At 44.0% G+C, this 17,221-nt stretch overlaps 1 protein-coding gene across 1 annotated transcript in view; it reads right to left on the reverse strand.

Annotated features, from left to right (window-relative positions):
* LOC147717787 (complement factor B-like) overlaps positions 1-17,221 on the reverse strand; it is a 590,914-nt gene that overhangs the window by 117,026 nt on the left and 456,667 nt on the right. The window contains exons 14-15 of the mRNA XM_086924575.1: positions 8,178-8,257; positions 7,638-7,756 (exon numbers count right to left, since the gene is read on the reverse strand). Of these exons, the coding sequence (XP_086780701.1) occupies positions 7,638-7,756; positions 8,178-8,257 (199 nt within the window). The remainder of the gene's footprint in view (positions 1-7,637; positions 7,757-8,177; positions 8,258-17,221) is intronic.

The following is a 17,221-nucleotide window of genomic DNA, read 5'->3' on the forward strand; positions in this document are numbered from 1 at the left end:
GTTTTCGCCTGATGGCGTCACCTTTACGATTGGCCGTCGCACGAAATCTGGCTCCAGGACGATTACCTACCCTGCTTTTGTGGATGTCCCGAAATTGTGTGTAGTGCATTGCTTGAAGGCGTATGAGGACATCACTTGGGATCTCCGCCCTCCGGGTGAGCGTCAGTTGTTGATTGCCTTTGCGAAAACCACACCATGCAGTCTCTTCCCCCACCATAGCCAGGTGGGTGCGCTGGATCATGCAGGAAGCAGGCATAGATACTAAACGTTTCGGAGCTCATTCTGCCAGAGGGGCCATGGCCTCTAAGGCTTTTGCAGTAGGTGCACGGTTGGAAGATTTGATGCGGGTGGCGGATTGGTCCTCAGAGTCCACTTTCAAGAAGTTTTACTTCAAACCAGTGGTGGATGTTGCCCGTTTGGTGGTGAGTAAGCTTTAAACTAGCATAATCCGAGCCTCCGATCCTGCCATAGAATCGAAATTTGCCTAGCTAGTGTAACGGTAAGTTTCAATTCTATTAAGGACACGGAGGCGAGGATTATCCCACCCAGATCGTCAACATGTGACGTCCCACCCGTATTTCAGTAAGTACGTAGGTTTTCCAGTTTCCTGTACTGTTGGATTCATGTCTAAGGTTGCCTCTGCTTCTGTTTGATGACATGCATCTTGCTGTACAACGCTGACGCGGTTGTGTTTTTCCACTAGGAAATGACGGTGCCAAGCAGGACCAGTGAAGATGAAGCGTAATTCGCGAAGAAAGAGGAAGGACAGAGAGAGGGGACTTCCTATCTAGGGATAATGGACAATGTGAAGGGACTATCCTCGGGTCCTTACAAGTTGGATTACTGGGACTTGTAGTTTGTTTCAGAGACGTTTGTGCTAAATTTATGATACTTGGTGTTTTTTCTCAAGTTTTCTTGGAAAAAGATAATTTTGTTCCTATAAGAGCTTTTCTTGGGCTGCTGTGATTTTGCATTGTTAATAAATGGCGGAGAAAGAAAAGCATATTCCTCGCCTCCGTGTCCTTAATAGAATTGAAACGTACCGTTACACTAGCTAGGCAAATTTCGATTCCTCACTGAAAATCAATGTAATATAGGCAATTCTTTAGAAACCGATTTGAATTTGGGTATATCCAATATAAATCTGTCAGACCCATTTTGCACTGCTTGAAGCTTCTTAAGAGACAATTGCTGTATGTTCAAATATAAAGCATTACAATAGTCAATCCGGGACAGACTCTGAGCAACCACCACTGACTTACATAAATCAAGCCGAATCAAAGGGAAGGCTTTCTTGAAAATTCTGATAAGGTAAAAGCAAGAGGAAGCAACCTGATTAATCTGGGCAGAAAAGGTGAGTTTATCGTCAAAGATTACTCCCTAGTTTCTTACTGATTTTACAGGAGTGAGAAGGGAACCCAGCTCATATGGCCACCAATCAAGGAACCAGAAAGTTGGATTTTTGCAGAAAAATAAAACCTCATTTTTTCTGTATTAAGCTTTTAACAATTCTTCTTTATCCAAAGTCCAATTTCTTGCATGCAGTTATAAAATCTCAGGGTCAAGTCTTGTTCATTGCTTGATATGGATATAATAATCTAAATGACACCACTGGAAAAACCAAAGGTTCTGAATAAATTAGTAAGAGGAGAAACCTAAAGATTCAAAAGTGCCAGACTAAGGGATGCCCCCTGAGGCATTCCAACTGGGAGAGAAAAAGTAGTGGAATGAGAACTTGTTAATGGGGTCCGTCTGTTCTTGATCTATAAGATAGGAGCTCAGTAAGTCCATGGCTTTGTCTCTCATCCCTAGCAGATACAGGCGGATGATCAACACAAAGTGGCTAACAGTGCCAAACACCGCTGAGAGGTCTAACAGGATAAGGACTGCTTTCCCACTGCCATCGGCCATGGACCTAATTTCATCCTGCCAATTCTGTACTATAGTTGCTTCTAAAACCAAACTGAGCTGGATCCAGGAGCTCATGCGTAACTAGGAAAGATGTACGTTTTTTATTGATCACGTTTTCCATTATTTTAGCTAGCAAGGATAGGAGTGATATAGGGTAATCGTTTTTAGGGTCCAGACTTTGTAATTAAAGAATGACTGTAGCTGGTTTTTAGGCTTTCGGACTGCTGCCTGCCCTAATTATATTGTTAAAATATTGGTGAGTTTCCAAGGGAAGCTTTCAGAAGCTTGAGGCAAATCTTTGAGGGTGCAGGGGTCAGAAGGAACTCCCGACTTAATGGAATAGATAAGGTCATGTACCAGCTTTACCATAATATAAAGAAAACGAGGTAGGAAACACATAGACTCATGAGAGGATTCACCAGTAAACAATGACAAGGTGTTCTCTTGACTATCTGATGCAAATGTTTGGTAGACTACATTTACTTTATTTGGAAAGATGTTTGCTTGCTTATTAAAGAATACATGAAAAATACCACTATTATTGTTATTTTGGAGATTAGTGAGAACTTTGTAGTAAAAAGTTATTTTAAAGAATGTTTTTCTGAGGAGATCTTAGCCGAGGAATAATTAGTTTTTCCTGGAAGATAAGGGCTTTTTTTACTCATGAATTAACAATTTATATTTCGCTTTTTCAAGGAGGTAATGATTTCCACGCCATTTGTGCTCTAGTCTCCAGCATTTGTTTTAAAACCCTGAGAGTTTCAGAAAACCAGAATGCCATTTGCTTACTCCACTTGGTCGCCATTGGTTTAAGTGGAGCTATTGAATTCAGGGTCTTGGTAACCCAGCATTCAGATGTTGTATTACACATTATCAATTCACAAAGTACCTGTACGGGTTTACTGTACTATTCCGCTTACTTCATTCTTCCATTGGATAAAACAACAATCTAAGATTGATTCTTTATCCTGGATGCTTATGACTATATATATTGCCAGATGGCAGCACAGATATTCCATAATGAGTGCCTTTCATGCCATTTCAATTGTTTAAGGGCACACGCCTTGAGTGCCCTTTATCCCTATTTGTTTGCCTTTAGTATAGAAATAGTCGTGTCACATATTAGATTTTCCAGGGCTATATTTGGCATACGTTTTGGCTCCGAAGAAGCTAAAATTGCCGTCTATGCAGATGATGGCCTCCTAATTCTTGCGAACACTAAAGTCTCATTTCGTTTTTCAAAATTGAGTTTTATTTCTAAAGACACAATACTCTAACATATCACTTTTGATTTTTGGCTCCTAATCCATGCTTTCATTTTTCAGTGCATAGTGGTGCTTCAACTGAGGTCGACAATCGTGCATACTAGATTCTGTTTGCTGTGGTTGAGCAGCTCCCACGAATCAAGCTAAGGATACCATCTTAATTTTTTTTTCCAATATCAAATTCCTAACATTTGCAGAGCCTTTTAAAATGTGAAGTTTTCAGTTTTGCTTTTTTTGTATATATGCTTTATTAATCTGTTAATATTAAATTTTCTAAACAGACATGGGCCCCCAGGGCTACGTGGACCCAGGTTAAGAACCATTGTACTATGAGATGTCTTTGTCTAAGTTATCATTACTGGATGATAAACCGTTTTTCCATTTTAGTAGGTGTTCAGCCGGTTATCCATAGGAGATACATTTATAGACAGTCAATGTATATATATATATATATATATATATATATATATATATATATATATATATATATATATATATATATGAGGCATACAACGTCTTCAAAGGTCGATAGGACAAGACGAGACGAACCCCCAACTGGTGCAAATATTAATGTATTTAAAGCCCAAACACCAAATCCGCCATGACGCGTTTCAGCCCGCGAAGGGCCTTGATCACATGACATCGCTGAGAAGGTGGAGTGACCTTTTAAAGTGCTAGCGTGCTGACAATGTTACATGAACACAGAAGACAGACTAATGTCTCCTTGTTTGCGGTCAAAAACATATGGATAATTGCAATGAATAGATCACAAGAATAAATTTAAAATACAATAAATAGCAGAGCAAAATGTATATATCCAACAGTACAATGAATAAAAACATGTAAAAAGATCTTGAATAAGTTCAAGAATTAAAATGATCTTTAGTCATCTTCCTATACACATATCAATTCAAATTGATACTGCTAAAAATTCCCATACAAAAAGCTGCCAAGGACAACTGTCAAAACCAGACATAAGTTTGATAAATGAAAAGAACCCTATTATGTTCATTCTCCACCCACATGCCTGTTATGTCCCATCAGTCCATTCATTTAGTTGCATTTACCTAAGTTATACGGCCCAAGTGGGCTATAATCAATGTGCAAATAGCAATCATATGCAATTAAATGTGCAAAACTCATCAAATAAATACATATCAACACGTTGTACCAATCAAAGTGTAAAATGATTACAACAAGTGCAAAACATTACAATACCTAAATATATGAAAATGTTAAAAAAACAGAATATCGGTTGGAAGAGCAGATAATCACAGATATGTTCGAGTCAACAAGGATGCCTACAAACAGGTATTATGTTATATATTATGTCAAGAAGTTGCCGTCATTTGTTTTGGACACTGGAGATTTGTTGAACAAGTTGGTGGATGTATGTTGGCAACCAGACTATCTGTTAATTTCTCTTGGTGTGTCCTCCCTTTATACCTCTATACATCATAGGGATGGACTAAAAGCTGTACAGCATTTCTTCAATGGTAGAACTGCCTGTCTCAATGAGCATAGTAAAATGCTGCTGGCTATGATAGATCTATGCTTACACAATAACTACTTTCTCTTTTCCAAACATGTCTTTCAACAGGTGAGGGGGGTGGCGATGGGGGCCTGCTTTTCTCCCAGTTATGCCTGCCTCCATATGGGATACTGGAAGCAATGGGTCCTCGCGCCATCCCTCTCAATGTCAACATCAAGTAAGATCGTAAAGTGGTTAAGGTACATTGACGACCTACTGATTATTTGGAAAGGGTCAGAGAGTGAGGCGATTCACTTCATTTATGTTTTAAATAACAACACTTTGAATTTGGGGTTCACTAGTCAGATTAGTGAGAAATCAATTTGTTTCTTGGATGTGGAAATCTATATTCACAACAATCAACAGGAAACCAGACTTTTCAGAAAGCCAACGGCCGGCAATGCTGTGCTTCATGCATCTAGCCACCACCCTGCACATCTAATACGCAGCATCCCGTATGGTGAGATGCTGCATATTAGAAAGATTTGCAGTTCTGATTTGGACTGCAGAATAGCACAGAACGAGTGCAGGAGTAGGTTTTTGAGAAGGGGCTATCGGTCTGAGGTTGTAGACAAAGCAATGTGCAGAGCAAATGCTGTGGGAAGGCATCAGCTTAACACATTGCCGGAACAGGTGTCAAACATTACACAGAATGATAGTAGGCTGATACTTACATTCAATAGTCAGCATCTTGCAATTCGGAGAATAGTACGGAAGAACTGGTCTTTAATTGCGAGTGACCCAGTACTAGGATTGCAGCTGTCCAGTCCCCCCAGTATTACCTATAGAAAAGCGAGATCCATGAAGGACTGTTTGGTTTCCAGTAGCCCTGATGTTAGGACAACAGGCACTTGGTTGTCTTGTAAAGGTTTTTTCAAGTGCTCGGTTTGTAAGGCCTGCAAGAATGGAGTACACAAAACCGAATACTCGACACCTCTGAGCGATAAACCTGTTCGCATCCAATCAAAATTGACCTGCAAGACTGAGTACGCAGTGTATGTGCTGGAGTGTCCGTGTGGCCAACGTTATGTGGGCAGCACCAAGCTGCCAGTACATAAAAGAATACTCCAGCACTTAAGAGCCATTACCAACGGCGACACCGCGAACCCAGTGGCCAGGCATTTTGAGGCGACTCACAGTAATAACCCCGCCGATTTTAAGTACTTTGCCATCGATACTGTTCCTCCACTTAGGAGAGGTGGTGACCATGAGGCACTACTGCGTAGATTGGAAACAAGAAATATTATTTTACTCGATTGCAAGGTACCAAACAGAATAAATTCAAGTGAAAATTATCATACCTGTTTATAGTTGTTCCTGATTATTTATTTGTATATATACATTGACTGTTGTTTGCTCTTCCAACCCTAATTCTGTTTTTTTAATATCTTTTGTACGTATAATTTTTATGCACTGTAAGATTTACGCTTGGTTGTTTTTAGCGTGTATGAAAAAATTAATTTGCGGAAATTTGCACAGTCAATTGCACATGATTGCTATTTTGCACAATGAATTTAGCCCACTTGGGCTGTATTTTTGAGCATTTGTGGTGTATTGGAACATTGTTTGGACATAGAATGGGTGGTATTAACTTAGATATATGTCCATACTGAGCTATTTTAGAGGATTTTAGCAGTATTAAATTAATATTTATATTGTATAGGTATTTATTTTTTGTACAGTATAATCAATCATTCCTGAATTCTGCTTGTGTATTTATCGTATTTTACGTATATTTATGATGTCCATATATCGCATGGCTTAGATTCCGCATGAAGTAAGTATGTCTTTTGTGTTTATGAATTCTTTCTGGCACGCTAGCACTTTATGTCGCACCGCCTTCTCAGCGATATCATGTGATCATGGCCCTTTGCGGGCTGAAACGCATAATGGCGGATTTGGGGTTGGGCTTTCAATAAACAAAATTTGCACCAGTTGCGGGTTCGTCTCGTCTTGTTCGACAAGCAGTTGTATGCCTCATATATATATATATATATATATATATATATATATATATATATATATATATATATATATATATATATATATATATATATATATATATATATATATATATATATATATATATATATATATATATATATATATATATATATATATATATATATATATATATTACAGTTACAGTCTTAGTCTCTCAGCGTCTCACAGACTGCTCACAGGCTGCTTCGAGTGTCCCGGGCACTCTTTAACTAACTGGATGCTTGCCTTTTCCCCTGTTATTCCTTTCCGAAAGTACTGCACCTTAGGCACCGAGATCAAAGAGGTCAAAGAGGGGCTGTTTACATTTGGCTGCCGTGGAGAAAATCCTCCTACCTCCTGCTCTGTACTCTGAACCCCCTGCCAAACAGCCTCCGTTGTTTTACCGGCGTCTTCAGCAGGGGTCACCTCGGGTCCCCTCCCCAAACATTGCTTCATGCCGGCCAAGAAGAAAGAAGAGGCTGCCACAAACACCCGCCACAAAACGGCCGAGAAGGAAAGAGAAAAACCGCCTGCAGGATGTCCGTTTTCCACAGGGCGCCCACTCAAGTACGCCGAAACTCCATTACCTCCATTATATATATCATATAACTGTCTTTATTCTGAGAATGTGCTATGGGTCCAGCCTCCTGGGCTACTTCATGTACCTCTTACTTTTCCACATTAGTGGAGCAGGTGTCCATCCTCTAGTATATTCCCCTGGATTTGCCTTTCCTTCACGTCAAGGTACAAGTGCATGCACTCATGCCAGTACAGTATCAATAGCAAACATCAATAATGGCACACATGGAAGATATGAGAGCTCAAAGCATTGCATTAGGGTACATGCTGGTGCATCTAGCTATGCTCAGGCACTACAAATGTACACCCGAAGTTATTGTAAGTCTGGCTACAGATGAAGCTGCATGTCCATCAAACCTGTTCCATACCTGGTCTCCAGTTTTAATTGTCACATCTTTTCTGGTCAGCTCGTCGTTGTTGTTGTCCATGTTTGTTTCTTGTGTAATGAACATGGCTTCGACGAGCCCCCACTTCAGCAGCGTCGCCTCTGCAGGGAACAAAGAAACAATGCTTACTTACAGCTATGAGAATACTGCTGCCCTCCCTGTGCCACGCAATCTGGAGCGATGCAGGTAGGTACGATAATAGGGAAGCTCAGCAAAAGGGATGTCTCCCCTAGGCAGATCTGTTGGGGCGAGGCAACTGGGGCAGCAGCCAAGCATTGCCAGGGCCAGGGCCATATGCAGAGGCACGGACAGAAAATCATGGTGGATAGGGCAGACTGCCAATATCAAAGACAAAACAATCCATGGATTTCCCATCATGCAATGAACTTCTCTCCTATTAACTGGCTGCTTTAAAGTCTCTTTTTTCTCACCCAGCATCACCAAAATGGCTACCCCGCCACATAGACTGTCTCGGATTGGTACAGGCGAACCCCATACAAGTTCCTGTGTTACAACACCTACCATGCTCATTGCAGGTGGTCTGTGCAACTTTTTTCCTCAAAGCTCGGGTGGTGCCTTCTGTGCACGGGATGCAGATAGGCCTGAAGAAGAAAGGTGAATGTGAGAACAGGGTCCTGTTGGCTACACACTGCAGAGTGAGGTGACAGTCATAAAACCTATATAAACATCTAGTCAGTTCTTTATAGATTTTTTGCACCTTGAGAAGACATTTTCAGGTCTGATATACGAGTCCGTTGAAATGAGACTATATATACATTGGACCATACAAACATGACATACAAGGACCAACCCTGTGTAAAGGGTGAGCCTAATTTAAGAGCGGCAAGTGCAGTGCAAAGTGTTTTTCCCACATTTTTAATAACCCCATAGCTGTAACAACCAAACGTAAGAAGGTCATATCGGTGGTAATGGAAGCAGGTAATGCAGTAATCCTCAATACTTTCAGCTACCGAAGGAAATCAAGGCATTCAGGGCCATATGTATCAACAACCTGATTTGCGATTCTCAAATAGCGATTTTTTAGAAATCGCAATTTGAGAATCGCAAATAGGGATGTATGTAAAAAATCGCAATTTTTTTGCGATATCTTAGTATTCCTTAATTGCGATTAGCAAATTGCGAATCGCAATTAAGGAATACTTTCCCATTCATTTCTATTGGCCAGGAGGCCCATAGGAATGAATGGGAAGTTATTCTCAATTTGCGATTCGCAATTTGAGAATAGAAAAATTGAGAATAATTTCAAGGGAGCAGGGGTGTCCAAAGGACACCCTGTTGCACCCCTGAAATTAGCATGGGTGCACATGTGGTGCAAATACATGCCCTAAGGGCATGTATGTGCTTCACATTGCACTTTGAAAAATGCAAAAAAGTGCTTTTTTCAAGGAATTTGCACATTACCACCAACTTGAAGTTGGTAGTAATTTGCGATACCTAAAGGCCAATTTGCATTTTTTTTATGCTTCTTACATTGCATTTAAGGAATCGCAAAAATTGCGATTTTTTAAATGCAATCGCAAAATAAGGAATCGCAAATTTTGCGATTCCTTATTTTGCACGCAGATTTCTTTCATACATACCATTTAGCACTAATTCCTTCGCAAACGCCGAAATTCGCCGAATTTTGGTGTTTGCTAACGCATTAGTGCTTGATATATATGGCCCATAGTCTACAGCTCATGTCAATTCAGAGTATATTCAGTAAGAAAGCCGGGGGGTCCTTTAACTTTTGTGCCCTAAAAATCATTCGCCACCTCGACTGGCTTTAACTGAGAGCTCTATTAAGTAATTTTCCCATAATGGGATTAACTGTGAATCTAAACTCTGTGCTTACCATGTAATGTGGCCATTATAAAAATTCTCAAGTAACATCCGTATTTTTAATGACATTGGCTGCCAAGCCCAATAAAAAGTGCAGTACTCAACATTCATCACAGTGTTCAGTCATTTTCTAACACACCTATTGGCCGCCAGGCCCACATCAGGTATAAAAAGATAACCTCTGTCTCAAAGCATCTGAAGCAATAATTCTATAGTTGGAATCAAATTTAATTCTGAGAGTTTTGATGAATGTAAACCCAAAGCAACAACGGCGGACCTCCTATGCCGCACCTCATGCCAGTTCCTATATGTTAAAATGCTGTGCAAACAACCCCTGCGCCAGTCGTTGAGTGGAGTCGCTGTGTGAGAATCATGTAACAAATGGCGTGCGCATCTCAAAAAGTACAATAGGCCAGTTTAAATGGAAAAGTAACTTCTTTATTTGAAAATGTTTCTTATAAAAATCAATACATTTAGACCATCCAGCCAACGACTTTCATTCCCATTTGGGAACTTCCGCAGGGCAAAAAAATTAGCATGTGTAAAAGTACACTGCGAAAGGTGTTGTGGTACTGAAAATTCTGGACCCGTGATATAAATATCGTCGTATCATGACGATTTTGGAATCAGCAGACCAAGAATGAATAGAATCAATCAATCAATCAATCAAAGCATTTATATAGCGCACTACTCACCCGGAGGGTCTCAAGGCGCTAGGGGAGGGGGGGGGTCCGCTACTGCTCGAACAGCCAGGTCTTGAGCTGCTTCCTGAAGGCAAGGTGGTCCTGGGTCAGGCGGAGGTGGGTCGGGAGGGAGTTCCAGGTCTTGGCGGCCAGGTAGGTGAAGGACCTTCCTCCTGTGGTGGCTCTTCGGATGCGGGGGACGGCGGCGAGGGCGTGGCCGGTCGATCGAAGCTGGTGTGTGGGAGCGTAGAAGTTGAGGCGGGTGTTGAGGTATCCTGGGCCTTGGTTGTGTAGGGCTTTGTGTGCGTGGGTGAGGAGACGGAAGGTGATTCTCTTGTTGACCGGGAGCCAGTGCAGATCTCTCAGGTGTCCGGAGATGTGGCTGCGACGGGGGATGTCCAGGATGAGTCGTGCTGAGGGGTTCTGAATCCGCTGGAGTCTCTTCTGGAGTTTGGCGGTGGGTCCGGCGTAGAGGGAGTTGCCGTAGTCCAGACGGCTGGTGACGAGGGCCTGGGTGACCGTCTTCCTGGTCTCGGTGGGGATCCACCGGAAGATCTTACGTAGCATGCGCAGGATGTTGAAGCACGACGAGGAGACGGCGTTGACTTGTCTGGTCATGGAGAGGGAGGAGTCCAGGATGAAGCCCAGGTTGTGTGCGTGGTCTGTCGGTTTGGCTGCGCTGCCCAGGGCGGGGGGCCACCAGGAGTCGTCCCAGGCGGAGGGTGAAGAACCCAGGATGCGGACTTCCGTCTTGTCCGAGTTCAGTTTCAGGCGGCTGTTCGTCATCCACTTGGCTACGTCTGTCATCCCTTCGTGTAGGTTGGCTCTGGCGGTTGCGGGGTCGTTGGTGAGGGAGAGGATCAGCTGGGTGTCGTCGGCGTAGGAGATGATGTTGAGGTTGTGTTGGCGTGCAATGGCTGCGAGGGGGCTCATGTAGACGTTGAAGAGGGTTGGGCTGAGCGAGGAGCCTTGAGGAACGCTGCAGATGACTTCGGTGGCTTCTGATCTGAACGGGGGGAGGCGGACTCTCTGTGTCCTTCCGGCGAGGAACGAGATGATCCATTCCAGTGCCTTCTCCTGGATTCCGACGTTGCGGAGGCGCCGCACTAGGGTACGGTGGCAGACGGTGTTGAAGGCCGCGGAGAGGTCTAGGAGGATGAGGGCTGCTGTTTCTCCATTGTCCAGCAGGGCTCGGATGTCATCGGTGGCTGCGATCAGGGCGGTCTCGGTGCTGTGGTTGGCCCGGAAGCCAGACTGCGAGAGGTCGAGGGATCCGTTCGTCTCGAGGAAGGCGGCCAGCTGCTTGTTGACGGTCTTCTCGATGACTTTTGAGGGAACAGGAGCAGCGAGATGGGGCGGTAGTATTTGAGGTCGGTGGGGTCGGCTGATGGCTTCTTTAGTAGAGCGGTGAGTTCGACGTGTTTCCAGCTCTCCGGGAAGGTAGCGGTGTCGAAGGAGGTGTTGATGATGTCCCGCAGGTGGGGTGCGATGACAGCGTCGGCCTTGTTGAAGACGTGGTGAGGGCAGGGGTCGGCCGGAGATCCGGAGTGGATGGAGTTCATCGTGCGGATGGTGTCTTCGGTGCTGATCGGGGTCCAGGCGCGGAGGGTGGTGGTGGGGGGCGGTGGTTCAGTCGTGGCTGGCGTTGGTTGAGTGCTGAAGCTGTTGTGTATGTCCGTGATCTTGTTGTGGAAGTAGGAGGCGAGGGAGTTGCAGAGGTCTTGCGAACGGGTGATGTCGTTGTTTCCGGCGTTGGGGTTGGAGAGCTCTTTAACGATGTTGAAGAGTTCCTTGCTGTTATGTGCGTTGTTGTCCAGTCGTTCCTTGAATGCAGTTTTCTTGGTGGCGTGGATCAGTTGGTGGTGTTTTCGGGTAGCGAGCTTGAGGGCAGTCATGTTGTTCGGTGTTGGGTCCCTGCGCCAGGTTTTCTCAAGCATTTTCGTCATATTCGGGTGACGAAATCACCCTGAAATCAGAGTTTCCGTCCTGAACCCTCGGGTTCCATTTTGTGAACGGCAGCCATTTTGTGATTGCCCTCACATAGGCCAAATGACTAAGGCCAAAAACGAGTCTGAAGGACAGGTACACCTTTGCTGACTCCTCTGTGACCTGGGCAAGCTGACTCCACTGCCTGAAGCCAAACCTGTTCGGCCAGTTCCTTTCCCAGTGACCGAATGAGATTCGTATCAAGGCACAACATATCATAAACCTTTCATCGCACACAAACCATGCCTAATCTTAAGCACACCTGTCCCTGTTTTCTTTCTTTATGACTTGCTTTACGAGTAAGCATGGGCGGAAAATCCGTTCCGCTCGCGGATTTTGCGGATTTTCGGGAAATTCGCAATCCGCGAGATTCGCGAATCTCCCGCAAAATCCGCAAATCCGCGAGCAGCGGATTTTGCTCGCACTGCTCGCACTGTTCGCGTGAGTTCGCACCCCGCGAATAAGTGCAAAATTGCAGAAATACGCTCTTAGCAAAACTGAAAGTAACTACTTACCAGGTTCAAAAGTTCAGGCTCATCATTAGTAGCCATTTCCTGTAGTGCTTCCTGAGGGGCCCCTCCAGAGTTCAGTTGCCAGTTGAAACTATTATGTGACCCTGCTCTGAACCTCAGAATAGTTACACATATGCCACAAAGGTCCTGAATTACAGCTAAGGGAGACAAGCAGGAGCCAGGCTGGAAGTTAAAATCCATTAATCAGCCCCTAATTCATTATTGTCAGTTGGGGCAGGGCAGGTGTTGTAACTAATTTTGCAACAATGAAAGCACTTAGCAAGTGCAAAAGATCACTAATCAGGGCGCACTAAGGAAGCAGGTGCCAGCTAAAAAAATATTCTGTGACACATTAATCAGCCCCAAATTAATTCAGGTCACTTGAGGCAGGGAAGGTGTGCTTTGCTTTGCCGAAAATAATGTACACTGGACAACCAGAGGGTGTGGTGATGAAACAGAGGGTGGCATGGGTGGGCCAGAGGGTGGCATGAGTAGTCAGAGAGTGGCAGTGGTGACAGAGAGTGGCAGTGATGAAGAAGAGTGTCCCAAACAGGCTTGACACGTAGAAACAACAAGTTCGCAAAACTTGCGACCCGACAGGTAAGTTCGCAAATTGCGAAATTGTAAAAACCCTCGCGAACTGGCAGAAACACGGGCGAACACACAAAAAAAAAATTCCGCAAATTCGCGGGAATTCGCGGATTTTGCGGATTGCGAATCCGCAAATCCGCAAAATTCACGAACGCGAGATCCGCAAAATTCGCCCATGCTTATTTACGAGGAGGAGGAGCCCGTTTTTATTGGGGGTCCGTCGATATCTGATGAAAATACTGGGTCTTGCCGGGTAATTAATTGTGGGCTGGACAGACTAAAATATGGGCTTGTCATCAGGACTCTGCTTTTTCTTTGTAGTGAAAATATGTGAATGGTCAACTGTAAAATAAGGAATGTTTGCCTAAAGCATAAAATTTTATATAAAAAGAGAAGGCTGGCTTTGTAAGATTGAGCAGTCTCCTGAGAATATACACCGTGTTGTACTTCTAGGATACCTGTTACTGGCTGCAGCCAATAAATGCGTTCTTTGACTTCACCAAGAAGACTCTGTGTTTCTGTAGTCTAGAACAGGAAGGACTCGAAGTCTTAGGGTGTGTTCCCTGGCACCGCTGGGTTCTTAAAAACCCAGTACTTCAGTTGGCGCCCCACGTGGGGCGATATCAGCGGTACCAGTCCAAGCCAGAGGTTCGTGAGGAGCTTCGTGTGAAAATTCTGGAGGAAGGCCGCCACTTCATCGACCCCTGTATGTCGACGTGGTCCGAAAGTCTTTGCTGCGAGGTTCCCCGCTTCCCGACGGCTACGAAGGACTGCTGCCCTGACTATCGCCCTGTTTTGGACCCTTGATGATTGGTAGAGCGAAACATTAGACGAGTCTTCTGGTGACGTCATCGATACCTCAGTTAAGTATGAGTGGAGCGTCTCCCAGTCCTTAGTTTGGTTCTTAGTTTTTGGGTATCCCCTTGGGATCGCTTTAATTTGGAACTTGCAAGTATCAAAGCCGAGGGACTCGTGTATTCACGAGACTATCGTATTCAATAATCCTTGGAAGTTTGAAGCTAGACTAGAGAGCGAAGATGCTTGGTCTTAGCAGACTTGGAAATCTGTTTTGTCTTGGTTGTAATAAGGATTTCCGATTGGAGGACTCGTGTCCGGTTCCTCCGATTGGAACTCCAACCTATGAACTTTATGTGAAACATGGCGTAGGCCCCATCGCATATAATGAAGTATGGATCTGATACACCAGGAAAGATGGTGTTTTAAAATGGCCCCAATATGGTAGTTTTGACGCAGAGATTTTGGATAATCTGGAGGTTAAACTTTTTAAGAAGAAAGCCCGGCCGACAATGTTTGACTCTTTTCGCATATGGCGCAAAGAAGCCAAACAGAGAGAAACGAAATTAGCGAAGAAAAATAAACGAGAACGAGGTATGTCAATGGTACAAGCTGCTGTTGCGTTTAGGGATAATGAGGAAGAGCAAGAAAGCGAACAGATGCTTAGGGTGAAGAAGTTAGCGGTAGATAGATGCTACCCAGTTTTGCAGCGTAAAGAACAGGAAGAAAAGAAAGATCTTGAGAAAGATCCTTTAATGTTGCATCTCTTGAGTTCGCCACCCCCTTATGCACAAAATGCTACGGCACCACCGCCACCAGCTGTGGTTGCACAACACCCAGTTTTTGTGCCACCTGAGATTCCACCACAGCCAGCTCCCTTTCCGTTGGCTACTATTCCTTTGGCGCAGCCTCCTCAGGGGCTGCCCCCTTTTTTCCTCCTTCTTCGTCTGCTACTCCTACGCCTGTTCTTAATGCTCCCTCCATTCCGACTTCGAATTCTTCTGCTATTGTTCCGTCTTCTCTTATTCTTTCACCTTCTCCTTCTGCTAGACAACGAATGACTACTGCAGTTACTGGTTTCTTTTCTCCTTTGTTGGGACAATTGGGTATGTCCCCTGTTACTGAGCGTAGACAGTCACGTAGTCAGTTGCCGAATATGGATGAGCGTACGATTTTGGACCACATGGCGCGTAAATGGATTATGTACACTACACAGTATGATCTTGAGGGTGTTATGCATGTTTTCCTTCAATGGGAAGCACCGAAGCAATGGTACGTTTTCGATACGATGTGTACTTTTCTTGTTGAAAAATGGGATGAGGAAGTGGGGCAAGCTCCTGACGAGTTGTACAGCATACGCTCCGAATTTGCAAAAGGAACTATTGTAAGTCCATCTGATGTTGGGAAAGCGGTTGCAATGTTGTTGTCATTTAGGAGTGAGTCTCCTTCTCGACAATTGTTCGGGCCTGAATCTTCAGTTGGGAGAAAGGCACGAAAATATCCAATTAGAGCGGTTCCTCCGGTGTAGAAAGAAGCAGTGGTTGCTGGTGCAGGTAATAATCCGCCAGCTGTACCGGCTTATTTTCAGCGTGTCTGGGTGCATGTTCCATGGAAACGTGCTGAAGTTTTAGCTATTAAGCAGTCTTTGCCTGATCCACGCAAAAATCCAGCAGGGTACTATAAAGAGTTGACTCAGACTGTGGGTTCGTGTATTATGAATTTAGCGGACATCGACATGTTGTTTGGCAATGTTGTTCCACAACCTATTTGGAGTAAGATTTGTCATACGGCTCATACGGTTGAATTGGGTGATACATGGGTTAATCTTAGAGATGCCGACAATAGGCAAGTAGGCGGTGCTAAGCCTGAGGGTTTGATTACTGAACTTCCTGATAAGATTATTACATATATGAAGACCTTAATGCCAGAATTGCGTGTCAATTGGGACAAGTTGTCTGCATGTAAGAAAGACGAAACGGTGTCTGACTTTTTCACGAGGTTCGAAGAGACCTTCGTCGACCATAGTGGCCAGGATATGGCTACAGAGGGCGGTCAGAGATTGTTTGTTGACAAATTTGTACATAATTTGTTTCCTGAATTGTGCAATAAGTTGAAGGATTCTGAAAGTGCTTGGGCTGTTTCCACGTCAGCACAAATTTTGGCTACTGCCCAGTACTATGAAAATAGACACAAAGATGAGTTAGAGAAAGCGGATAAGAAGACTAAGGAATTGAAAACTAAAGTTCTTCTACAGCAAGCTTATCCACCCCGCACTAATAATCAACGTGATCATCAGCAGAATCAGCAGTATTTGAGAAACTCGCAAAGAAACGAGTCTTCTCAACAACGTTTTCCGTATGGTCCTAATCAGTGTGCGTATTGCAAAGAAGAGGGTCATTACAAAAATAGTTGTCCGGTTTTGTTGCAGCGTACGAATGGTGTTTCTGGTATAAGAGGTAGAGGTGCTCAACAAGCGCCTAGAGGTAGAGGTCGTGGACAGAATGTACTTTCTTTGCCTCCACAGAACTCGATGAATAGTTTTGATCAACAGCGAGGTTCATCTGGTAAGACCGCCCAGTACTATACGGACGACTACTATAATGAAGGTGAGGAAATGAATGGTAATGATTGTTAGGACAGCCATGGACAAAGAGAGGGAGTTGTTTCAGTTCCAGTAGATCAGAGTGGACCTTATGTTGAGGTGATTACATCAGGTGTGTCAGAGCTTTTTCTGTTGGATACTGGTGCTACAAAGAGTTCTATTATGCACTCAAAACTCCCTGGCGCACCTTTGTCTGGCGAAATGAATGTTTCAGTAGGTTTTTCTGGCGCCCCGGTTAGGAACCCGATTTCTAGTCCTATGTCTCTTTCTGTTGGACCTTATGAATTTGAAGCACCCCTTATTCTGACGACAGGTTGTGGGGAGAACCTTCTAGGATTAGATCTGTTGAAAAGACTATATGCGACGTTGTATTGTTCTCCTTCGGGAGTACAACTTACACTGGGCAAGAGTTCAAGTTCAAGTTCAGTAATTTGTGTAGCGCACTACTCACCCAGAGGGTCTCAAGGCGCTTGGGGGAGGGTGGGTGCATTACTTATCGAATAGCCAGGTTTTTAGCTGTTTTCTAAAGGAGAGGTGGTTCTGTGTAAGGCGGAG

Source organism: Lissotriton vulgaris, chromosome 5 (assembly GCF_964263255.1).
Source record: "Lissotriton vulgaris chromosome 5, aLisVul1.2, whole genome shotgun sequence".
Lineage (NCBI taxonomy): Eukaryota > Metazoa > Chordata > Amphibia > Caudata > Salamandridae > Lissotriton > Lissotriton vulgaris.